The sequence below is a fragment of the Toxotes jaculatrix genome, chromosome 6 (genome assembly GCF_017976425.1).
Source record: "Toxotes jaculatrix isolate fToxJac2 chromosome 6, fToxJac2.pri, whole genome shotgun sequence".
Taxonomy (NCBI): Eukaryota; Metazoa; Chordata; class Actinopteri; family Toxotidae; genus Toxotes; species Toxotes jaculatrix.
Genome location: NC_054399.1, coordinates 7,149,246 through 7,173,310, shown reverse-complemented (window position 1 = coordinate 7,173,310; position 24,065 = coordinate 7,149,246). Strand labels below are relative to the sequence as shown.

Here is a 24,065-nt window from a genome sequence, read left to right as displayed (position 1 = left end):
AAGTTATCTCAATAATAAATATCCATTGTTTAATCGGGGTAAACCTCATATCTTAATTAAAACATTTTGTGTTTTAATTTGTGTTTTAATTAAGATCCACTGCCCTTGAAAATAAAAATACCAAATTATCAGATAGATTTGACTGAGTGATTTAAAATATGTGTTAAATCTGGTAAATATTTCTGAATATGTTGCCTGACATGGTGTTCTCTATAATACATACAAAAATGGATTAATCCTAACCCCTAACATTCTTCGGGCTTATATTATTAAATGCAAAGCATACTGAAGAGTGTTTGTGTTCTTTATTCAGAAACCTGCTGTTGTGACAGCTGATGACCTCTGTTTCTCGACCTTTCACTCTTCTTTCAGCAGCTGTATAGGTTCTATGCTCCAGTTTTGGGTTTCAGGATTGCTTTGTTGCCGATCGGCTTTTTTCTTCTTCTTATTGCTCCAACCTCTTCAGATCCCCACCACCACATGAAACTATCCCATATGGAGATCTGGAGGCAGACAACAGGAGACAACACACAACACACTGATTCACATCGTGACGGCCCTAATACACATATTATACAACCATATAAAAATATCTTTAGAAATCCACTGGTTTATTATACAACCCCTTCAAGGAATCAGATAAATCGTGGAGCAGCTCCACAAACAGTGCCCATAGGAGGTACCGCAATGTCTTTAAGAGTCTATAAACCTTTATATAAGCTGGAGTAATCATAACAAATATCGACCTTGACCTTGTAAAATACGAAATAGTGTTGTAGTAAAAAAAGTATGATGCGGTGAAGTATTGTCAGACTTATAATGCCTTATAAATGTTTTGTAACACACTATAGAGCATTTAGAAAACAATCTGTAATCACAGGCCCTGCCAGAGATTTCGGGCCCCCTGAAAACTGCTCAACAACAGCTTGGACTGTGACAATAAATATCTGTAATCCCTGGCATCTTTCAGTGCCCCTGGCCAACTCGGATCCCTATAAAACAATCAGGGTCCACCCCCTGTTAAAGTCAACAGGATTAACTAGCAGCTCTGCTCAATGGTAAGGAAATATAGTGTTTCATGTTTAGTCTAACACTAATCTTGCATAACCATAACTTAGTTTTATCAATCATGTGAATTCATTCAAGCTCAGAGAGGTAATTTCAAAAGGTTTCACGTTCTTTCTCCTCCCAAAAAAACAATCTAAGTGTTGATGTGACACACGACAGAAGCAGTGGGCTGTGTGAAAGCATGACAATCACAGTACCTGAGTTATTGAACCATCCCGCAGGCTTCCAAAGAAAGACCTTATACCTGTCTCCTCAACAAAAGTGTCCACAGCATCTAGAAAACAAAATGTAAAGGACATTGAAGACCTGTTGACTTAATGTGCAGAAGTACAATGTATTGTTAGAAGTAGAAGCATAGTATATATGGATCATGCATGTAGTATATTACCGCAATAATTCAGAAACAAACCCAATAAAACTTTGTGTAAACCTTAGATACAGCTTGTTTGTTGTTTTAAGTTAAGCCATTTCCTTTGTCAGTTATGTCTTCTTTCTAAATGTATGATTACAGTACTCACCATGCAGTTCATTCACCCCTGAGGTCACAAGCAGTACGGCCAGTGCCAGCACTAAGCAGCGGTTCATGGTGAATCCCTTCCATGGATTTGGAACATCACTCAGATTTTCAATGGACAGAATCCGCTCATAAGACACTATGGAAAGACACAAACGAGTCAGAGACCAGAGACATGTACAGTAGCTGCTGTAAAATTCACATGATATATTTCTTACTTATGATGTTTTCGGACTTTCCAACTCTGGCTCCTTAAGTCCTTTAGTTTGAGGTTTGAGTTTAAAATTGCATCCAAAATGAAGCTGAAAGTTAAGATGAAGAATTCAGTTTTTTGTCCTGCACAAAAACAGTTGAAAATCCCAATTTTTGCAAAGTAAATGTGTCTGTTTTGCCACATGCACCGTCACTGAAACTGTACTGTATGTCACAGACTAACATAAGACAGCTTAAAATAGGCACTTGCAACGAGCTGAAAAAGACATTTGATTTGAAGAGGCTCAGTTTAGTTTTATATGAACCTTGACACAGAAAAAAAAAAAACATACCTGATTTGGCGCTTCAGTTGTGCCTCACCATTGACGTGAAGCCTAACACAGTTGTGTTGATAGTGATTTCTGATTTGCAGGCACCGGAGACAGTGTTATACACACCCTGTACCATGCTCCTTTGCTCCTTGATTGACAGGCACAGATGACAGTAGTTGAAAAAAAGGAAAATGACAGTCAGTGTGTGTACTGGTACTGTTGATTCTCACCAGCATTTAAGCTACAGGTGGACAAGTGTTACCAGCATTAGTCTTTATTCGGTGGATAAGAAAGATTAGATTCCAGATGGGGTTAAATAGTGAAATTTGGACTAATTTACCACTAACCTTGTCACGTTGGAGAAGAATAAAATGAAATGTTTACATTTGTTACCATTGTAATTAGGGACTGAGTGACTTAAGAGCAACTTGACAGTAGCTGCTGAAGGCAGAAACGGTATTTCAGACACTCACTTACCTTTTCCCGGTGACAGTCCAGTCACAATCCAGCTTTTTCTTAAGTACATCACAGACTGTTGTAGTGGAAAGTAAGTACATTTACTACATATGTTGAGGTGAAGGCGCTCATTACCTACGTGATATTTTGACAGTAACACGTCAGGGTGGATAGGACACTCCCCTGACAAATACCGCAGCCTGACGGCTCTCAGCCTCACATTAGGCGACAAGGAGAGGACAGAGCGAGCTGCTGGTGCGGACGCTGGCCGGATGGTTAAATCTAACCTACAGACGATTTTGAATAGTCATTGTTTTGTTAGAGAAAAAGAGAGAAACTTAACCGAGATGCCTGTTATTGAGCAATCCAGTAATAAACCCGAAAGCGAGAGGTATGTTGTTGTAGTCGATGTGAATTGTTGTAAGCTAACTTAGCGAGCTAAGCTAAGTTTAAAAAACCGCGGCCTAGCTAGGAGACACGGTGTATTTCGAGGAGCACTGAGCACTGCTTCCCATATTTCTTGTTTACATAACAGCATTATTTATTCAAGTTGACGTTTTTTTAAACACATAGTCGCGTTTTTTTCTCTCGCTTTTCATTAAACGTATTTGTTTTAAAATCATCTTAAATTACATTAGTGAATCCCGTCTGTGTAACGTTTACTGAGCACTGATATCAAGAAAAATCATAGTCAACGCTACTGAGGATAATCATTAACTAGCTAGCTAAGCTAATGCTAACGCGTAAGCTAATATGTGAAATGCGTTGGTTAAATGGTGGGTTGCTAGCTAGCTAGCTAGCTAACGTCAAAAAAAGTCGAGATAAATGTTGATAACAGTGTATCATTCAGCCTATGTTATTTTCCAATAATTCGTTATGTAAAAAGAACGAATAACCATCGTTGTTTGGTGTGTGTTGGCTTAAATTTTAACATGAATGTTAACGTAGGGGAATTGCTAACTGCAGTAGCTAACAGCTAACGCTACAGTGATAATACACTAATGTTTTCATATCTTAGAGGTCGCAGCGAGATCGATCGGTGGCAACAAAACCGCCATAGTTTGATTATATTGCACATGAAGTATTAGGCTGGTCTTGTGGGAATCCACGGGCCATTAAACACATTTATATAACGTTATGTAAAGTTAGCTGTAAGCTAACGAACCTAGGTGAAATGATGGCTGAATTGATCATTTGTGGCTTCATGACTTGTTTTTTTCCATTGCGCCCCCGGGTTCAGGTGCAGGTAGCGTTGAGACGTCCTGTAACCTCTCGTAAAGGATAAGATGACCCAGTTTGTTTTGCATTGGGACGATCAGCCGAGACAGCTTTCAGACATGTTTAAAAACATGACCTTTGCTATGGGCTTTAATCAAACTTATACTGACCATTGTGTGGGCATTTGCCAGCCAGTGGACTGGGGACGGGTTGTTTCCTGGTTCACTTTGAATTGAATGTGCTGATTTACTGGAGATGATAAGACAGCAGGGTTTGATGCCTGGGAATATGGGTCATGATTTTAAGGAACTGAGCTATTAGCCTAGGGGTGTTTTTTTGTATTTTTTTTTGTATGTACCTCACTCGTGTCCTGACAAGATTCTGGTCGAGGCTGTTTGTCTGACTCTGTAGTATTGTGAAGGACTCATAGGAAATTTCCACTGCACTGCGAAGGAGGGGGTGGTGGTGTGAGGGATTTTGAGTCCCGTGATGACATATTGTATACAGAAGTTATTCCTGATTCAGTAGATATATAATTATTTCTAGCTTTTTTCTGTTTACTGTGGTGATGTTTGGCATTTATGGTAACAACAGAATAGAGGGTCTTATGTAATACTCCAGTAACAGCGATTGTGAAAGATTATAAAATATGCAGTTTTCTCTTTTACCCATAGCTTTTCTTAGACCCGAAGCAGGTGCCTTTTTAAACTCATTCACTCTCAGTTACTGATTTTGTCATCTGCTTTGACACAAGGCTGGTATAACAGCATGTTGTCCATCTGAAGCAGAACGATTTACTGTAACAATACTTACATAATGATAACCTCTTAGAGACGAGTGGTCCTTTATATGATATTCATGTATGTCAGTGGTGCTCTTACGCAAGCAGAGGCTCGAGAGACTCATCGTTCATGTGACCAGAGCAGCTGTCTTTGCCAGAAAAAACGGGCCGTGAATATGCGTTGCTATCTGCTGTGGACATGGGGATTTTAAAGAATGCTAAATGGAGAAGTTGATTGAAAACCTTGCGCTGTGTGTTGGTGTTAATGCGTGAAAAAGAGGCATTGAAGGTTTTACGTAAAGACGGTATCTGGCTATTTTACATAATCTGATAATTGGATTTAGGGAGAACCTGTTTCAGTTTGCACTCTCCAGTGCTTTGCATGATCAGGCAATAGGCTGTATACAGCAAACAGACTTAGTTACCCTGACCTATGGGAGTGACAGTGTTTCTCATTTGAGTTTCACACATCTGCTCCACAGATAGCACAGCAGTGGCATTTGCGTAAGAGAGCATCTGTGAGTGTCTGAAAGCATTTGTGTGGCTGTGGTGGTGCTGCTGCTGCTGCTACTAATGGGTTTTGTTCCTGATCGGAGCTCAGAGAATAGGCCTACTCTCAACACTGTAAATGTATGCAGCTACACACACAGACATCTGCGCAACCAAGCCCAGCTAATTCTATAGAGCACTTTCGCTATGGATTAAAATGGCTGATCTCCCTTGTTGGTGTTTGCCCCTGTCTGTTGTAAAGTGGAGCAACACGGATAGTGCAGGACTAAAGCAGGCTAATGGCCAGACAAACAGAGCCTGTTTCACTAGCAGCCTTCCGAACGTCATAACAAGCTTAAAGTTAGCCCAGAGAATCCGAGGCACACAACTCTGTTTGTTAAAGGAAGTGAAGCGACGCCCTTCGTTCATGAACAACTGAATTTTTCCACAGGGGACAGTGTTGGGGATCAAGTCTCTGTGAGATGAAAACAAAATTTGTCTTGAGGGAGTGTAGTAAATATTTGACTGAAAGTCATGAGTGATGTGGTAGTGTAACATAAACCACTGTTGCTTCCTGTCTTGTTAATTTCGTGTGCATAAGTCAAATGTTCCTCGTCAGTCAATGCGAACAAACGTCTGTGCCTAAGATGGGGGCAGTTACTGATTGAACTGTGCCCCGCAGCCGTGTCTAAAGACTCACTCAGCTTTATCAAATGTTTTACTGTCATTCCACCGATGAATCACTCATCAGTTTAATGTGTGCTAAGCTTGCTGTGTTTATATTAGGAGTTTGGTTTGTGTTTGGTTGCAGAACCTCAAGTGAATACTCCACTTTTAATGGCTCCATCTGTGTGTGTGTTTGTTTCACCTTCCAGTATCTCCAGTCCCAGGAGGTGCTCCCACTGTTGCAGTAACCCGTGTCCGGGGCCTCTGTGGTGCTCCTGATGCCCCTCTCCCACCCCTGAAGATCCCAGGTGGGCGAGGGAATGACCAGTGGGATCGCAATCTTTCAGCTAAGCTATTCTATTCTGTAAGTTTAACTGCTTTTAAAAATGTTTTTACTGCAATTTGACTTTTTCTCTTTCCAGGAGTATATTTTTGATTGGGGTCAGTGTGGACCTACCTTGAGCTAACAGAGCAGAAAGACAAACTTATCGACTGGGAGAGAGACAAACACAAAGGCGGTTGTTTACAATTCAGCACTTTTGAATCATATCACTCTTTGGCCTCAGTGAAACGAATGATGTCGTAGTTCTGTTAAAATGTGTGTGATTATTTTTTTTCTCTGAGTGTAACTCTTAAAGCTAAGCACATTTCTGCAAAGTCGCTGATCAGAATATGTTTGATAATAATCAGGATGTCCCAGTTGAGGTTGGGTCTTTGTGTTTGTTTACCTAGAAACGTGCCGTTGCCTTGTGTGGCCCCTGAGCTAGGGCTTGTCTCCTCCTTCAGAGCGCACAAACTATGTCAGTAGTGCTGAACTGGATACACTTGTTTTTTGTCTTACTTTTGTTTACTTACTGCTTTGCATGTTCAGGCATTTTGCACAGCTGCGGTTGTTGTTTGTCGTATAATGAGCATTAAAATGTAACACCAACATTTGACTTGGATGACAGTGTTGGTTTTGTTCTTGCCATCATCATTAGTCAGCCAGTTAATTTGAGAAGTCACAGATGGTTTTTCAAAATCATAACTGCATTTCCTTCCTTAATTCTGTAATTTCAACTCGCTTCACTTCCCCTCGCTGTCTCCTAGGATGCTCAGTTGCTGGTTCTTGAGGAGCCCCCCCCTGCCAACGGCAGAGTGCGCTTCTTGCTCTTCGAGCCCCGTCGCTCTGAAGGCAAGCACTGTGTCTGGAGGGCGGCGCTGAAAGGAGGGAACCTTTACGTTGAAATCCCTCCTGGAGCTTTGCCCGAGGGCAGCAAAGACAGGTCAGTAGGCAAAACGCTTATGTTGATGATTGAAAGGAAAATGCTTTTTGTTTTGTGCAGTTGAACTGCTGTTTCTCTAACAATTTGTAAAAGATGATAAATGTTTGAGGATGATTGACCAAAAAAAAAAAAAACAACTCAAAATCAAGTCACAGTTCTGAAGACTTTGGGTGACCTCATTGTTCAGATCTGCTTTTGTGAGTTGTTCTGGTTCATAGAAATGTACTTTGACCATCATGAATAATTATTTTCTTGTGAAATTTATAAACACCCCTCCTATAATATATTAACCCTTTTTGTTTGCCTCGTCTCCTCACAGTTTTGCCCTTCTGCTGGAATTTGCAGAAGAGCAGCTGCAAGCGGATCACGTGTTCATCTGTTTTCACAAGAGCCGTGATGATAGAGGTAAGATTTTTTTTTTCTTTCCCCATAGCAGCGGTTTGAATTTGAACCATCTGAATAATTGACTTTATAGTTAATCATATATGAAACATATAGTGATGCTTAGTATTAGAATACCCAATGTTCATAGATCCCCAGTAGCTGCTCCAACACCAACAGTAGCTACTCTTCCTGGGGTCCACATAAATATATTTACAAGACTTCAACAAATAAACGAATTAGTGGTGTTTCTGTTTTTTTTTTCCTGAATCTGTGACTGCTTTTATTATCATTGTCATCATACTCAAAGCTGTAATGTACTTTATTTATACACAAGCTCTAAGTCACTGTGTTGTTTAGCATTTTGTTTAATTTTTGGACAGCCTATCAGCTCCGCCTGCATCAGTTTTTGAAGGCGTGTTGTCTGTGCTGATGTCAGAAATCAAGTCACAGAAACTCAAATCTGTTTAACATCTTGTTCCCCGTCAGCATCCCTTCTGCGTACATTCAGTTTCCTGGGCTTTGAGATTGTGAGACCGGGTCATCCCCTCGTCCCCTCCCGCCCTGACGCTTTCTTCATGGCTTACAGCATCGAGCGAGACTCCTCTGATGACGATTAAATGACGCGGAGCAGTTACAAATGTTTGTTGTTTTTATTTTAATCCATACCCACACATCTTTATAATTTGTGGAAATTAATATATTATCCGAGTTCACAATGGTTGAGGTTTCCTGTCAGAGGTTCCTTTTAGTTTGTTTTAACTTTACCTACCATGTGCTGTGCTTCAATGATATTTGCACTAGGGTAAGATGTTAATATACCAGGAATGTAAAGCAAGCGCCCACATAATATCTGGGCATTGTGTCCTCACCACTGTATTACCCCTCATGATGTGTAGTGTTGACTTCCTTCCCTCCCCTGAACACCCTGATGATCATCTCCACAGTGTAATATTTATGATAAATTTGAATTCAGTTTACTCATGTAAGTAGATATGTCTTCATAGTAATTATCAGTTGATTCTCCTGTTTATATTGATTTTTTTTTAATGTGTGCATGATTTTCATTTGTTTGCTTTGATTCACTCGATATAAAATCTGCATGTTGTAACTGTACTAAATAAAAGTGCTCACCTTAGACAGTAGCATCTGTGATGTTGTGCACTCATACAGACATGTGGCCTGTAAATAGAGTTATGGTCTCTGCACGCTTCGAAGGAACGAGGCCACACCCTGTTGGCTGACCACATCTACAGGAGGAAGTTTGTACACCTGTTACAAAAACTAACAGCTGAGTCCTGCTGTTAGAGGTTTTCAGATGCTAGTAGTCGGTCCGACAATCTTCAAACATTCTCAGGCCTTTAGTGTCTCGTTATTGTAGTCGTGTTATTGATTCATTAAAAATAATCCCACAGTAAAGTGTGGACAAGCAAGAGAGCTGTAGCAAAATGAATGGCAAGTGTCTTAAAACACTTTTTAAAGTATTTATAACTACCATAACTGTTCTTCTATTCAACTATTTGTGACTACGTAAGCAAGAGTTAAAGTTAATGAACTTCTTAAATTGTGAGTTCCCTCTTTGAATCAGTGAGAAGGGCCCAGAAATGCAGAAATCTGTCCTGAAATATTCAAAACTGCTGAAAGTTAAGTTCTAAGAATCTGATTGAGAAAATATGTCTTTGGGGGCATATACCGACTAATATTACATCAACAAATGTTCAAAGTGCAGAACTTTATTAGGCCAGTTATCCATCATACAGAGCAGCATATGAACATCTCGATTATTAGCAGAAGCAAGGATGGAATTGGCTTTTTTTAACCTCTAACTTTGTGTTTGACCAGTGGATATATATATATATATGTGTGTGTGAACAAACATAGTTTTTTATGTTTGTAGCAACCCAAGAGTCATTTATTTCATTTCAAGATGGACACATGCTGACTGGTCACACTCACAATCGTCTCAGGGTCTGTAAATGACAGGTACTGCAGGCACATACAGTCCTCCCAATCCAGAGCAGACTGATCTTGGATCAGTCCTCTCTCTGCCAGCTTCATCACCAGCAGGGCCCGTTTGATTGTCAGCCAGTTGTGTACCTCTGTTGTTGTGGAGCCTCTATTATGGAAGGGTGTGAAACGGGGGCCCCAGAGGAGCACCTGAAGCGTGGCCACCATGTCTGTAATCTGGGGCCCGCTGCTCCCACTCTTGAGCAGAGAGGACAAATGAAGAAGACTCTTTCGGTATGAGGATTTGGACAGACTTGGACTAGAGTCCAGAGATGTTGAGCTCTCTTGTGGGGCCAAGCAGTATTGAATTAGGGCTTCAATCTGGGATTTGATGGAGGCAAGGGGGTGAGGTGTGGACAGAGCAGAAGACTGTGGGCTTAACACTACACGAGGGGAGCCTCGCGTTGTCCATAACATCTGGATCCTCCCATTTTTATTTGTCTTTTCACACTCCATCTCTTCTTTCAGTCTGCTGGACTTGAAACTTTTCTTTGTGTCAGAAGCATCCTGCTCTAGCTTGTTTCCTTCTTCATCCCTCTCCGTGCTGGGCCACACTAGAAAGATCTCCCGGGGTCTAAGCTCAGCTGCAGCGGCACTGGTGTTGTACAGATGTTGTGAGCCCATTAATATCTGCAGCAACAGAACACACACCTGTCTGTCATAAACCAAACAATCTGAGGTCTGCAGTGAGCTGCTGTCCTGAACAAAGTCCTCTAGAGTGACATGCGGCACGTCTCTCTCAACGCTCACAGTCTGTCCTTTCTGGAGTAAAGACTGAACTGAGGTCAGATTAATGTTTACAGGATCTGTGGTGAACTCGGTGCTGCCTCCACCTGGTGGTTTGGCAGCAGTGCAGTCTGACATGAAAGGACAGGAGGGCTCTTGAGTTTGTAATGTGCTGCAGTCACCCCTCAGACTGTTGCTGGGTTGGAAATGAGCGATAACATTTTGCACGTTGACATGTGATGGCTGGTGTTCGGTGTGAGCCGAGGGAAGTTCATCAGTCGGTTTGTGTACCTGCACAGAAAGAAAGAAGACTCAGAAAACTACATAAAACATAAAACCCCTGAGCTGCAAAAGTATTTAGTATTTGATACAGAAAAAAACATATTCATTGTGGCCTTCCTGTTTCAGTTGTGACACCTGATGAGGAAGTGCTTATGGTACCGCAAGTCAGTTGCCAAAGTTGATAAAGATCATGCTTGTATTACTGGTTGCTGTCAGCAACATGCAAACCACTTCGTTTTGCAAACAATTTCAAGGGCAATGTAGCTGCAAGCAATAAAAGTAGACATGCATAATATGACACAGAAAATGTTGTAGACTGTGTGGAATGAATAAAAGATGTTACCCTTAAACCAAGTGCCCTTCCTGGGAACTTGGGGCTGCGCAGGCTGTAGTAAACAGTGTCTCCAATCTGCTTTGCCTGGCTGCCCTCATTCAGCAGGAAATCCTGAGGCTGGTATGTGCTGACATCCTCCTCTGATACCTCTCCTTGCAGCAGGATCCCAGCCTCCATACTCTTCGCCATACTTCTCAGAAAGAGTAGATGGCGATGCTGAATCCCCTGAGAAACAACCCTCTGGTCATCAAAGCTGCTGAAGTGGTAGGGCAGATGTTCATCTGGAGTGTCAAAGGACAGCTGGGAGAGGGTCGGTAAGGGTGCAGGACTCCTTCTATCTGGCCTAACCTCTCCTGTCTCCTGATGGAAACAGCTGTCACGTATGTGAGCCAGCATGTACAAAGGGTTGTCAAAGTTCTTAGGGTGCCTCTGCAGTGGAGAGAGGGGAGACCAAGGAGAAAGTGGAGGCGCATTGGTGCCAGGGAGGGAGAGGGTGCGAGCTAACCTCTTCTTTGGCACAGGCGGTGGGGTGCCATCGGAGAAAAATCTCACCTGGTGTCGAGAGGGATCTGAGCAACACAGTGTGAGAGGGCTTTAGTTCAGACTTGAACAGTGAGCAATGAAGAGACAACAGTTTAGACACAGCATCTCTAGAATAACAAAGGCAGTCTTCACAGTTTCAAAAGTAGATAGTATGAATGAATATTCTGCAAGTCATGGTAGCCCCTCTATGTCTCACATGCATTTTACTGAAAGTAAAAGTTTCAGACGGTTACTTCCTCTTTTTCAGTTCTCACGAACTGAAAGGCGAACTGAGAAGGCTGAACCACAGAGTAGTATGTTAGTATTTTTTCCCATCACTGAGTTGTACACGTCAGTCTTTTTTTCTTAGATCTGGATACCCAAACAACATTGGGGGGGGGGGGGGGGGGGGGGGTGCATTGAGTTACGTGACACGTAACTGATTTGTTTTTACAATGGCATTTCCTCTGTGCAACTATTTTCCTTCACTTAAACTCACTTCATCATTCTGTAAAACCTTACCGTAGCGCTGGTGTATGGGGCACTGAGCTGCATGACAATCAGTAGGTTCGGGGAAGACATCATTGTATGCGTAGTTTTGATGCTGGAGTCCAGCAGGGCTGGGGATGAGGCAGTCAGACTCCACGCTGGAGCGACTGAAAGAATGACTCCTGTGTAAGAAAATGCACAGAATAACAAAAACCTTTACCCTTTTACCATGAATATGTGCCAAATGCGTAAGCAGACTGCAGCTATTCTCAAATAAAACCATAAAAATGTATAATAAAAACTTTGAGCCTGCAAAATGTATTTCTAAAAGTTTGAAAAAGACACGTTCTTATGTGATGTCTGGGGTGTATTTTACATCTAAGTGCATCCACGGCAGGATACTTAACATTTATCAAATAAGCTGCACAATCAACCTGCACCCAAATTAATGGAGATTTTTAAAAATAAGGCTTAAGTGATTAGGATGATGAAGCACAACGAAAACCCAAGGAGAACATCATTGGGATAACTGCAAACTGCTAAGATCTGCACAGACAAAATGTTTTGTTTATTGCTCTTACCTGTGCTGTTTGACAGGCAATGCTGGTGGCAGGTCATCCGCCCTGCTGGCTGAACCAGACGCCATCAGGAATCTACAAAGTTACAACAGCTACCCTTTTCCTGTGCTTCTCTCGCTCCTTCACTTCTGTCACTGAACGCTGTGTATGAGAGGCTTACAGGTGACTAACTCAGTATTTCTCACTGTGAGAGACTTCCCGTCTATCTCGGTTACTCCCTCTGCCACTTTTACTCTGCCTCTGACTCTCTCTTCTGTGTCATTGCATGTTTTAAAGTGAATCTATTTTCGCGAGTGTGCCCCGCTCATCTTTTGCTCTTATCGTTTTTAGTCTGAGCTTGAGGTTGGCACCGGAAAAAGTAGTGTCTGTTCTGAGGGCAAAACTGTGCTCTGAGCTAACCTCAACTCGACAGAACAGGGAAGAGCAGTTATAGCAGTGCCCCTTCAATTTGTTCTCTTTTCTCTCTCTTTTTTTTTTCCCCCTTCTCACCGTTGCAGTTGATCTACATTCGCCATGTGAAGCCTCAGCATGAACTTCACTCCCCTGGATGATGCAGTTTTAGCCTTTACACATGAAATGCCTTCTTCTGGGCTTGGTGCTTGCATTTAGTTGCTTTAAAGTCAAAATATCTGAGCAAAAGACAGAGGTGCTTTGTTATGTCCATATCTTGCACATATGACACAACGGGGAAGTTTTGGACAAATACTTATAGTTAAACAGCTTCATTTAGTGAATTTAAATACTGTATGCCCTATAGAAACATGCAAAGAACACCTCTTTAGGTAGCTATTAATTTGTGAGGGAGGCTGTAAAGTACATTTATCAAGCTAGTAACAGCTATTTTGGCGTGTTGTTCCAGAAAGACTTTCTGTAATAACTCTAGAATAATCTGAGAACTGGGTCTGATAATTCAAACTGGAATGTAGATTTTATAATGTAAATCTAATTTTTTCCGTATTTTTCAAAAGTCAAAGGCTGTTGTGAGACAAGTTTTGACGTTAAAGGTCAGAATAATCAGGATTTAATGACACACAGGTTGTTATGAAGGCTACAACCAAACATGACTAAGACTCTGTACCGGTTTCATCCATCCAACAGATGTCTAGACTACTGTCTCATGGTTGCATCATTAGAGGAAGAGGAACACCAGAGTGAGTTGTATTCGTGCTCTGGGGATCATAAATGTCATAGAAATATTTAAGTCTGGACTGGAATATTCATGATCAACAAACAAATTATATCTCACACCTTGGTTCTGTTTATGGAACAACAGTGTGTGTGTGTGAGCCACACAAGTATAAATAACTGACCAATTTCGGATATACTGATGGGTGCGATAGCTCCTGTGTGATGTCAGTTATACGAAGAGAACTCCTCCACACAAATATGCCCACGATATTATATTTTAATATCTGAGTGTTGCTGTTATTTGTGCTGTTGTGCTACCTAGAGTGTATTCTTGAGGAGTGTGTGCTGCTGAAGCACTTCCATCTCAGAATGACTCACGCATCCTCCTGTGTTAAAGGGCTGTTGTCTCTCAACCCTTTTCTCTCTTTTTTTTACCCCCCCCAGCCCTTATTCCACAACGGTCACCATCTCATTGAAAAACATGATGACAATGTGTAAACCTGTTGCGACTGATAATGAAGTGAACCCCTGTGCGAGACCAAATGCAAGGAGCTGAAGGGAGAAGATGGAATATACAGATATTTTGAACGTAGCGTTGCACTGTGGTGACCAAACACCTCTTCGGTGTTAAATGTCAGCCGGCTTTTCTTATTCTGTGGTAAAGGTAACTAGATAAACTTCTTACTTTTCACTTCCATCTGAGAACAGAAAACACAGGAGGATGTAGACATCAGGGGTGACACTGTGGGGCCCACTGTCTCATAGGTCAAAAATACTTTGGCTGTTTTCATGTCATCGGGGTTGGGGGGGGGCGGGGGGCGTAGATGACCACAGGACAAGTGAAGTGAAGTGAAACTTAAGGTGAATAGATGTTTTCACTGCCGACACTTTTAAAACACAAATGTGACTAACAACATTACTTGGTGTTTTGCATTGACATACGGTTATTAACGAAAGAGTGAAAGTGCTCACTGTTCAGAAACATGTCCCTGGTGACTCATATGTTTATTCATTATTATTCAAGTTATTATACTGTTCATACTGATGGCATCAGTGTGTGAGCAACATGTTACTGCTGTAGCTGGTAGAGATGGAGTAAGTTTTAATTACTTTACAAACTGCTCGGTCCAGTGGTTCCCAACCTAAGGAGTGACCCTTTTCTGAGGTCACAAGATAAATCTGAGGGAGACATGAGATGCTTCATAGGAGATTGAAAAAGAAATCAAAGTTTTGCTACCCAAATGTTGTTGTTGGTTTTTTTTCTCTAATCTTTGTGTTTTTCTGAATGAAATATCAGATACATTTTAGCTCTTTGAGCTTCAGTTACTTAAACGAAACCATTTGATCTAAGTTTAGAGGGGAAATCACTCTTTGGTAGAAGACTAACAGCTCACAGACATCAAAGACGTGACAGCGAGCATCCAACCAGACAGTGCTTTTTTTTGGTCAGAGTTAAATAAGTTCTCTGCTCATGATTATTATAACATACACTTTATGTTGAAAGTGTTTTAGAGAGGCGATGACTCAGCTGTACGGTCACTTTGGAGGATACAATTTGATTTGTGCTGTTGAATTTTATTGAGTTATGCTGACAGGTGTTTCTACTAGTTTGTCCTCCCCATTGATATCACTGGGTTAAGGTCACCTAAGGTAAATGAAATACAACACCTCTCAGTATAACACAATACCGTAACATTCTGAGATGAAACACGGTACACTGAAGAGAAATGATCCGACCTGATTCGTTTTAATGGACGCTTTTAAGCAACTGAACTCTGAGGGAACTCATTTGCCTTAAAGCATTAATGTAAAACCACTGACGTCATGCACATAAACAAACAACACAGCAAGTGATTATAAATTTAGATCACCTCTTAGAGTGGACCTGCGTCATAATGACACTTAACCACTAAATTTTAGTGCGTGGGTGGGCGAGGGGAGGGGGTTAGGACACAGGTTATAAGGATGCATCGTGCGGCCATCATTAAGGGCCTCTCCACTGAACCACTTCATATGCTAAGGAGCACAGACAGCGGCTTGGTTTCTCTGCCTCAAGGATGCATCAACACACACTGAGTGCCTTCAGGACACACGGTTCGGGCTAACTGTGGAAACTACACAGACGTGTTCAGCAGGGGGAGTGAATAGGAGCAGAAAGCCTGAGAGGGACTGACATTTAAGATCATGAAAGCGCTGGAGGAATTCATTAACCTTAAACACACGGCTGATGTGAGGTATTCACTCTGACCGTTATGAGAATCTTAAAGGTAACCCTCCCTGCTCCTCGACACAAGAGTGTGATGCTGTTGCCAAACAGACTGCTTGTGGTAGACAAGAAAAAGGAACTTTGAAATAAAATGTGACTAGATTCAAACACAATACACACACAATATTGCGGCACTCTGCCTATGTTGTTTTTTATTTATTTATTTATTTTTTATGTGGCAACAACTGGTACATTTTTCATGAGTTTTTTCAGTTAAATCATTTTTGACATTTTTGACTACTGACATGACAAAAACTGTTTCATAAGGAGATTCATGGATATTCTTCTTTTAGAAGGATAAATATTATTATTATAATATAATTATAAATATTAAATATAAAATTAAAACTTTGTTAAGTTGTATTAAAACACTTGTCCAGTCCCATGATTTCACTGCTAATGGCAGGAAGTGAAGTGTTTCCTAATAACCTCGTAGAAGCGGCGTTTCAGCTTGCTGTCTGGGTGTCTGGCTGCAGAAGCAAGTGAACCTGTCGCTTTGGTGGAGAGGGCAGAAGAAGCTTTTATTTCTTCCTTTACTAATCCTCCTTTACTCTGTGAGTCAGTTGAGTCTTTGGAAAGTCTCTTCTTGGCTTCAGACAGGTGGGGGGAGTTCGCTTTGATGTCTCCTGCCCTTGTCCCTGGAGTTTTCCTGAGACAGCATGCGGTCTCCTCGTCCTTGGTTAAGCGGCGTAGTCCAGCCTGGCAGAGAAGTGCCTCCTCGCTAGCCATCTGAGGGCTCTGACTCAAGGTGATGAAGCCGTACGGGGTGGTGACTTTTGTCAGGTGTGGCAGGGAGAGGGCGGCTCTGCTGGCAGGGTCCAGGCAGTGCTGGGCCTCAGTGTAAGAACATGGGTAGGACCCCTCCCTTTGGAGGGGAGACCTCTTCTGTTTTAAAGGGTCTGAGACACTCCGCTCAGCTCTGCGATCTGACAGAGCCAAACTGAATCCTGACGAGGATGTGGCTGATGAGACGGTGGAGCAGCTTGGAGAGACGGATGTAGATGACACCTGCTCTGTCCCAGAACTCTCAAAGCCTTCTTCTGACTCTGCGTCATCTTCCTCTGTCTCCTTGTCCAATGATTTTAAGCCATTCTGCACAGACAGACTTGGTATAGTGAACTGTGGAATGCTGTCGGGTGTTAGGATATTTGGAAAAAGGCTCTCCCTGCTTGTCTGGAAGTCTGATCCCAGAGAACAACCGAAGGACTTTGCACTGCTGGTAGCCCACAAGAGTGCACGGATCCCTGCGCTGCTGTGCCTGCGTTCTGTAGTGAAATCATCTGAAACATTGGTTCCACTGCAAATGGCTCCAATGCTGAACGTCCGTGTGACTGTGCTCTTGTACATATCTGAATGTCTTCCACTCTCTTTGCACACAGGCTTGGCTGTAGATTGACGAGAGGATTGATGACAGGCAGCTTTTATACATCTCTACTTCCCACATTTTGTCCTCCACCAAATGCATCAACAGATACGTAAATGTGACGAAAGCCAGGGCCGGAAATGGTTACCAGTTAGGGAGCTTGTCGAGTATGGAAGCATAATGGTGGGGCCTCTCTTAAACCTCTTCATATGCAAAGGAGCAGACAGAATAGCAGCATCTCCCTGCCGCTCAGAGTGTCTGGTGGCTCCATGAGGGATGTATAGCCTGAAATTAAGCTGGAACATGCTGCTAGTTTTAGGTAACTAATCATGTAACTTTTCATATTTAAGTAGTTTCAGGCTGCTTTTTTATGTGTAGTAGGACTGCAGCTACTGACCACATTATTGTTAATTTGTTAATTATCAGTTGATCTGCTGATGATTTTCTAGATCAATGAATTAATTATTTGGTTTATAGAATGTAAAAAAACAGTGAATACTGCCCAAACTTTCCTAAAGCCCAAGGTGATGTTTTAAAATTGTTTTTTCTGGTCAACAGTACAAAACTGTAATTCTCTAAATAAAGATTTCTCTTTAGAGAATTTAACATGAGTCCTCACAAAACTATCGACTAAGCTGGAACTTTTGTAAGTGTTTATAAATAAAGAGCCGAATAAAGAACGGAGGCCTTCAAACAAATGCTATACACTAAACACAGTATTGTATTGTTCTCTGCTCACCAAACTGGTGACTGTGTACACAACTACATCACATTTCATGTTTAAAATCACCTCTTTATTTGATAATTTAGGAATCCTCAACAGAAGAAGGCATTGGATGACCTGGCAAAATGATTATGTTATTGATGTAAATCAGTATTAAATTCACTGAAGATGAAGCATTCATTAAGGGCTTTCCCTTTGAAAAGTATGTTTATTTTTGTATGTTTGAATTCCTGATCATTTTAAAATAATAATTATTATCCAAACTTAATAGTTTACTTTTTTTGTAACTTCACGGCAGTAAAGTTACAAAAAAAAAAAATCTAGTTTTAATCTCTTGCAATCAAACCATTTGAAAATGTCTGTTTTATACTTAGGTAAGATTTCTGCCACACAGCAGCAGCAGTAAATGTTTACAACAGTTTCCGGTCACATTTTTCCCTTGTGCTGAATCCAAACCGGTCACGTGACCACCCTCCCTTGGTCCGTTGCAGGTTAATTGGTGGAATTTGTTCATTGGTCCGCGCTGATTACAGCAGGTGCATCTCTTTGTATTGATTGGCTGCATGGCAGTGACTTCAGGGTACATTTCTCCCCTTCGAAACCCGGACATATTTGAGTCCTTTAGCCTGTGCGCCGCGTTGTAGCCCGTGTTGTAGGTCCATCACGCTTTTTTTTTTTTAAATTTTGGACCCGCAGCAGGATGGCTTGTGAAATCTCCAGAGACACCGTGGAGCAGGACCGGGCCGAGAACACTGAGGTAAAGATGGACGACAAAACAAAGCTAGGTTTTCTTTAGCATTTCGGCTGTTAGAGTCGACTGTATGCGGCTGTTGTGGTGGTTTACACGTGTTTGGTCTGCCCACCTGTAGGACAGAGTAGTGAGGAGAGACGGTGTGCTTCGCTCCATGCTGCGCGGCCTCTTTTGGCCATTTGGCATTGTGGTAGGTGCAGCAGCCAGTGCTGACTTGTATTTAGCCTGTTTCTGTTTTTCAACTCGACCTCACATCGGCTCTCGCTTACAGGTACGTGCATACCACGGGGTTTGGTGGGTCCTGGGCTTCCGGCAACCAAGGGAGATGACCGTCGTTAACCCCGCGGTTCCCAGCCCTGCACGCCAGAGCCTCGCGGGCCGCAAGCGCCTGCGCCGGGTCACCCGCCTGGTTCTGTCCATCCTGCCCCGCTGGGTGCAGGGCGCCCTGGGCTACCCGGTGTCCAGCAGCATTGGGCGCTGCCTCTCCCCAGGTATTGATACTTTAATGTTGATTTAAAACATTTTTTTGTTTAGTCGAGCTATCCCTTTAAATACACTGCGGTGGGAGGGGGCCTGCGAGTAAAGCGAGTGACTAGTCGGTGTTTGCAGAACACGAGGCTGATCAGTATCAGACATTTTCTGCGGAGACACAATGGCCAAAATTGAGCCCGAAAATTCAATGGGTTTATCCACTGCATGGCTGGACAGTCATCTTATTTCCAGTTACAGAAAATGTCAGGGATTATATTTTACCCCCTGCCAGGTGCAACACTAGCAAAGAAATAACTTGAATGAAATGAAAAAAAAAACACAATTTGAGATGCTTAAGGTTTTATCAGTGCCTTTTTGCAACACGTTTGATTTTACTATTAGACCTTTTGATAGGCATGGAAGAAAATGTTTCTACTCAGGAGCATCGGCAGGGGATGTTTAAAAGATGAGCTTGTTTCCCAACAGAAATCAGAGTCTCTCCGACTAAGCCCTGTGGAAAGGGCAGCAAGAGAAAGCAGGACGAGTTGGATGAGGATGAGGAGGAAGAAGAGGAGCACCAGACCTGGGTGGAGGCGCTCACTCAGGAGCTCGCTGACGATGAAGGCCCCGAGGAGGATCCTGATTATGAGGTTGGTGCTATATCCCAGATATGTTTCATTCTCAGTTGAACACAGCACTGAGAGCTGAAAAGTTAAAGAACAATTCTAAACAGGATGATGGGTTCTTCTTCTTTTTTTTTTTTTTTTTTTTTTTTTTTAATTTAAAGTGAAATAAAAACACAATAGTGTCCTGGTGTTACATTAGTATGTACCAAAAGCACTTGGCTTAATTTCTCTGGTCTATTTTTCAAGATTTTCATGACGTGAGTAGTTATAAACCTGTTCAGTTTATGGTAGAAATACCAACAATACTGCACATTTTCATCATTTATAAAAACGTGTCCCGAAACATAATAGCATCGAAGGAAACATCAGTTACGATCATGCTGGCAATTTCTCAGCCCAGTTCTGTAGAGACGGAGAGCGAAGAGTACCGCTCGCACAACAATACAGAAAGTGACATTGAGGTTCAGGGGAAAGGCGTCATTATTGAAGACGTAAACACGGTAAGCTTATGACATTACTTTTAATTCTTTTTTAAATATAAGCTGGGCAGTGACCAGAACGATGCACTAACTTCACTTTTGTGCTTACAGGAGTTTGAGCCATCCACTCCAGCTCAAGTTGCAGTTTAATGTGTCATATTGACTGTTATATTGTTTTCAATGTTTTTTGCATGTTTATATATGAATAAAAAGTTTTGTCCTTTGCCTTGACATTACTGTAGTCTCCCACTAGATGGCAGTAACGATATTACTATTACAGAACAAAAAGTTGAAACTGCATGAGAGGGAAATGAAGTGAAAGTGGTAAATGCTGTCAGTACTTTGCATAATGTTCCTGTGAATGCAGCTGGTATTAATAGTTACTTTCAATTTGTGCAAATGTTGCATCAAACCTAATGTCAAAGCACATCAGGGTTCGGGCTGTGTTTGTTGCTCACCAGTGCAATTATGCTTCCCGTAACTGGGCGATTTACTGTCAGAATCAAGGTACAAAATTAAACCATGGACATAAATGTCTTTTTCAAAGAACTTGCCCCTCACTAAACTAGATGATTAAATTGTTGTATCTCAGATGGTTTTTTGTGAGATGCAGATTTTTATGTTTTATACGTCTATATTTGAATTTAATGTAATTGCCCTGCTTGAAAGCAATAGGCATAACAAAGTTTGCACAATTGTTAGTTTGGCTGTCTGCTTTCATGCTGTGTACATAGTTAAAATGTCCCATAACTTAAAGTTTGTACTTAAGCCCAAATAATCAGTAATGTGACAGCTGGGGTCACTAATCTTTAATGTGTGCTTACAACTGCTAAGACATTAAGTGTGTGGTACCTTGGTATTTATGAGAGGAGAGTTGACAAACCCTCTAAATGACTCAGACCTTCACATTTGCCCTGTATTGTCAGGTGGGTAGCGTGCTGTCCCAGCACAAAATCAGCTCATCTTGATTTGACAATAACCTGTTGGTGGGACTCGGAGGGCAGTAATGTGGTCATGACTGTTTTTGAATGTTTTCATCCCCGGTGCAAATACGCGTCAATTCTGGTCATATAATGTGATTATGGGCTTTGGATGCTTTTTTGCTATATTTGTGGGGTTGATAATGACTATAGAAGAACAGCAATGTTGTGTGTTTGTGTTACATTGTCCCCTTCACCAAAAAAAAAAAAAAAAAAAGTGAGTGGGATGGGGGAAAAATTTGTTTTTGTTGTTGCCACTCAGTTTATAAATGCCCCTGTTGTCAAGTGTGAGTGACTCACAGTAGAAAGAAACTCTTCATGTGTGATTGGCACATTTATGTTTCGGGTGTTGACTTTAACAGTGTGACAGAGGATAAACCCAAGCTATTTTTGACTTTAAGCATGTGACTTTCAGTTGTTTGACCTCAGTTCATCCGAGCAGAAAACGAGAGTTATCACAGAGCTCACATCCCACTGGCTCTCTGCTGCCGGTGAGGGGGAAGGTGCTGCCATGTGGCTCTCGTATGACTGGCATCGGGAGAGGCTGTCGAGTGTACTCATGTGCTGCCCACAGAGTCATATCTCTTTATGTCCGTGAGCACACATGCGGTTCCTCTGTTCACTGCTGAGTGTGAGCTGTGTTTATGGGAGTAGGTGGCGGGCTCCTGTGAAGAGCCCCGCGATCCTCTTGAAAATGACTGAACTAGAGCTCGTCCTTGTCCAACAATCAGCGCCCGCTCTCCCACACTGGAGATGAGATGCTACTGCTCTCTTCTTTTTCATTGTCACTGATGTCGGAGCAGAACAGATCATGGCTTGAGATGAGCTAATGTTAGTCTTTTGTGCTCTCCTGTATCAGCTTGTTTCCATGCACAAGTGTTCTTTTGTTTTTCTGTTTATCTTGTTTATGTTTAAGTTTTACACTGTGGGCTAAGTGTGAGAGGAAGTGTTTATCAAACTAACAATGTGTCGAGCTGTTTAAAGGGGAACTCCGCCTTTTTTATTCACAAAGGTCAGTTTATTTGTCATGAGGAATACTCACCCTGAGAAAACAGGTGCTTTTTCATTATATATATAATGTGTCTGTGGGGGAAAGTCTTAAACATTATGTTAGCATTTGCCAGAATAGGAAAATCCAACACCTCTGACATTTTCAAAAAAACACTCAACCTTATGAGCTCTGTTAAGCTGTTTGTTTACTTGAGGGTTATTGTGTGCTGTTTGTTAGTGTGACCGCTCCCTGTACATTTGATGTGTTGACAATCTACTGACAGCACTTAGTTTAAAAAAAAAGAAAAAGAAAATCAAGGATAAATGGGAAGTATTTCAGTTGTTTGCACCAACACCCAGCTGCCTTAAATTAATTCCTGAAAACACTTGAGGTTGTTTTGACAGTGAACTTTGTGACTTCCTTTTTCCTTTCCCTCTCAGATGTTTTTCACCTCATGTCGCTCGGGTGCAAAGGCAGCCGCCACCTCACTGAAGCAGCAGAAAGCACACTGCTATGAATTAAACGTTTGATGTGTGTGTGTGTGTGTGTGTGTGTGTGTGTGGGAAGGGCAGCAGTGAGAGCTGGATACAGAACAGGCAGGAACTGATGGTCTCTGGGGGTTCTCATGGCTGTCTGAACGTTTGAAGGGTAGACTGCTCAGTGGAGGCAGCGATAGAGAGCATCGACCTCTATCTTTGGTGTTTGGAGCCAGCTGGAGACTGCTTTTAAACCAGAAGCTCTGTCTTTGCTTCAAGTGCAAGGTGAAAACACAGCATCTGGAAGGGGGCTATAAATTTCATGCACAGTCCCAGGTGTGCTATAGAACAAAGGCAGCCTGCCTCATGCTGTGAATGTAGTGGTGGTCTTGATGGTCTGTAGTAGGATGACCGTGTGCAGAGCGATTTGTTGAGGTGATCGCTTTCCATGCAGGGTGGTTGTGTTGCAGTCAGCAGGCGCTTTCATATTATGTCACAGCTTTTTGTTTTTTTTTTTGTTTTTTTATTGTCTTTTACCTGATTCATGTGAGCAGCTTTAGTATTGATGCAGCACAGATTGTTATAAAACCTTGTTGACACACACATGCACACATGCAAACACACACACCCAGAGGCTTGGTGCTCTGCAGAGGCACAGATAGGACTTGGTGACATCGACTTATCGTCACCTTGAATGAATGGCAGCAGGTGCCAGCTGCCCCCCCCCCCACACACACCACCCCCACCCTTCCCCTGTCTGACCCATCCCTGGTCATTATCTGCTGCATTACAATGTGACCCTGTAATATCAGCCCACAAAAGCTCTCAAACTCTCTCCTCTGTCTCTCACTTTTCCACTGTCACCCTCTTTACCTCCCCACTGCATCCCCGCCCCCTCTCGGCACAGTCACGCAGCGTGTTTCGCTTTACCTCCAGCCTAAAGACCAGCTGTCCCTGTGGATTTCAAGAGCGTCCATCACCTTCAGAGAAGTAGAGCAGGAGAAGAGGCATGAAAAATGAAGCAGACAGATGCAGCCTTCAGTCATTCATACACTTTTTAGAGGACAGTGAGGGCTCTCAAAAAGTTTCAGTGTAAAGACAAACTACACAGAAGTCAGATTTTGTGTAATCGATGTTGATCTAAGTGCTGTTGAGTGAGTGGAGGACCAACTGCTGCCGGATGAGCAGCTGCTACCTCAGGGCACTGTCTCTGAAAATCAAGTCAAGCTTTAGGAACAAGACGGAATCGAGTAAATTTGTCTCAGAGATAATTTGACATGGCAGCGTTTTTCATTTCCTTAATGTTGGTTTTATCCCCCTCAAATAGTTCTACATGATAATCTGATGCCCTGAACTATCACAGGCCAGCTTATCCTCAAAGTGCCTCTGAGCTGCAGGCCAGGATCACCTCAGCTTCTCATCTGGATGAGTGTACTTTATGTCTCACCCTGCTCCTTGATCAGTCCAGCAGGATTTAAAGGCTTTTCAGCTATCTGTGATTGTGACTGTC

The 24,065-nt window shown here is 42.2% G+C and overlaps 3 protein-coding genes and 1 long non-coding RNA gene across 4 annotated transcripts; 2 read left to right on the top strand and 2 right to left on the bottom strand.

Moving 5' to 3' along the window:
• Positions 1-290: 290 nt before the first annotated feature.
• On the bottom strand, positions 291-2,781 carry LOC121183058. Its single transcript, XR_005894184.1, has 6 exons — positions 2,584-2,781; positions 2,128-2,254; positions 1,801-1,884; positions 1,587-1,721; positions 1,266-1,342; positions 291-503 (listed from the first exon to the last, which is right to left on the bottom strand). It is a non-coding gene; the product is annotated as an uncharacterized LOC121183058 (long non-coding RNA).
• On the top strand, positions 2,767-8,500 carry oaz1a (ornithine decarboxylase antizyme 1a). Its single transcript, XM_041039892.1, is given in 6 exon segments — positions 2,767-2,953; positions 5,926-5,992; positions 5,994-6,080; positions 6,806-6,981; positions 7,301-7,386; positions 7,852-8,500. Coding segments are annotated over 6 exon segments (666 nt in total). The 5' UTR covers positions 2,767-2,834; the 3' UTR covers positions 7,983-8,500.
• Positions 8,501-9,182: 682 nt separating this feature from the next.
• On the bottom strand, positions 9,183-12,622 carry peak3 (PEAK family member 3). The gene is made up of 4 exons (XM_041039890.1): positions 12,304-12,622; positions 11,756-11,904; positions 10,721-11,280; positions 9,183-10,386 (listed from the first exon to the last, which is right to left on the bottom strand). Exons 1-4 carry the CDS (start codon positions 12,366-12,368, stop codon positions 9,280-9,282), a joined length of 1,881 nt encoding a protein of 626 aa, XP_040895824.1. The 5' UTR covers positions 12,369-12,622; the 3' UTR covers positions 9,183-9,279.
• A 5,784-nt stretch (positions 12,623-18,406) lies between these two features.
• org (oogenesis-related gene) lies at positions 18,407-20,339 on the top strand. The gene is made up of 6 exons (XM_041040811.1): positions 18,407-18,538; positions 18,651-18,722; positions 18,804-19,023; positions 19,490-19,653; positions 20,025-20,129; positions 20,220-20,339. The coding sequence occupies exons 1-6, from the start codon at positions 18,482-18,484 to the stop codon at positions 20,256-20,258; spliced, it is 657 nt and encodes a 218-aa protein (XP_040896745.1). The 5' UTR covers positions 18,407-18,481; the 3' UTR covers positions 20,259-20,339.
• Positions 20,340-24,065: the final 3,726 nt, after the last annotated feature.

Bases quoted from the DNA above. Each gene is read 5' to 3' on its own strand.
- peak3 (XM_041039890.1), bottom strand. From the start codon at position 12,368: ATGGCGTCTGGTTCAGCCAGCAGGGCGGATGACCTGCCACCAGCATTG. The intron at 11,905-12,303 runs GTAAGAGCAATA...TTTCTTACACAG, and splicing joins TTGCCTGTCAAACAGCACAG to GAGTCATTCTTTCAGTCGCT. The intron at 11,281-11,755 runs GTAAGGTTTTAC...TGTGTTGCTCAG, and splicing joins CCCCATACACCAGCGCTACG to ATCCCTCTCGACACCAGGTG.
- org (XM_041040811.1), top strand. From the start codon at position 18,482: ATGGCTTGTGAAATCTCCAGAGACACCGTGGAGCAGGACCGGGCCGAG. The intron at 18,723-18,803 runs GTAGGTGCAGCA...TCTCGCTTACAG, and splicing joins TTTGGCCATTTGGCATTGTG to GTACGTGCATACCACGGGGT. The intron at 19,654-20,024 runs GTTGGTGCTATA...GCAATTTCTCAG, and splicing joins AGGAGGATCCTGATTATGAG to CCCAGTTCTGTAGAGACGGA.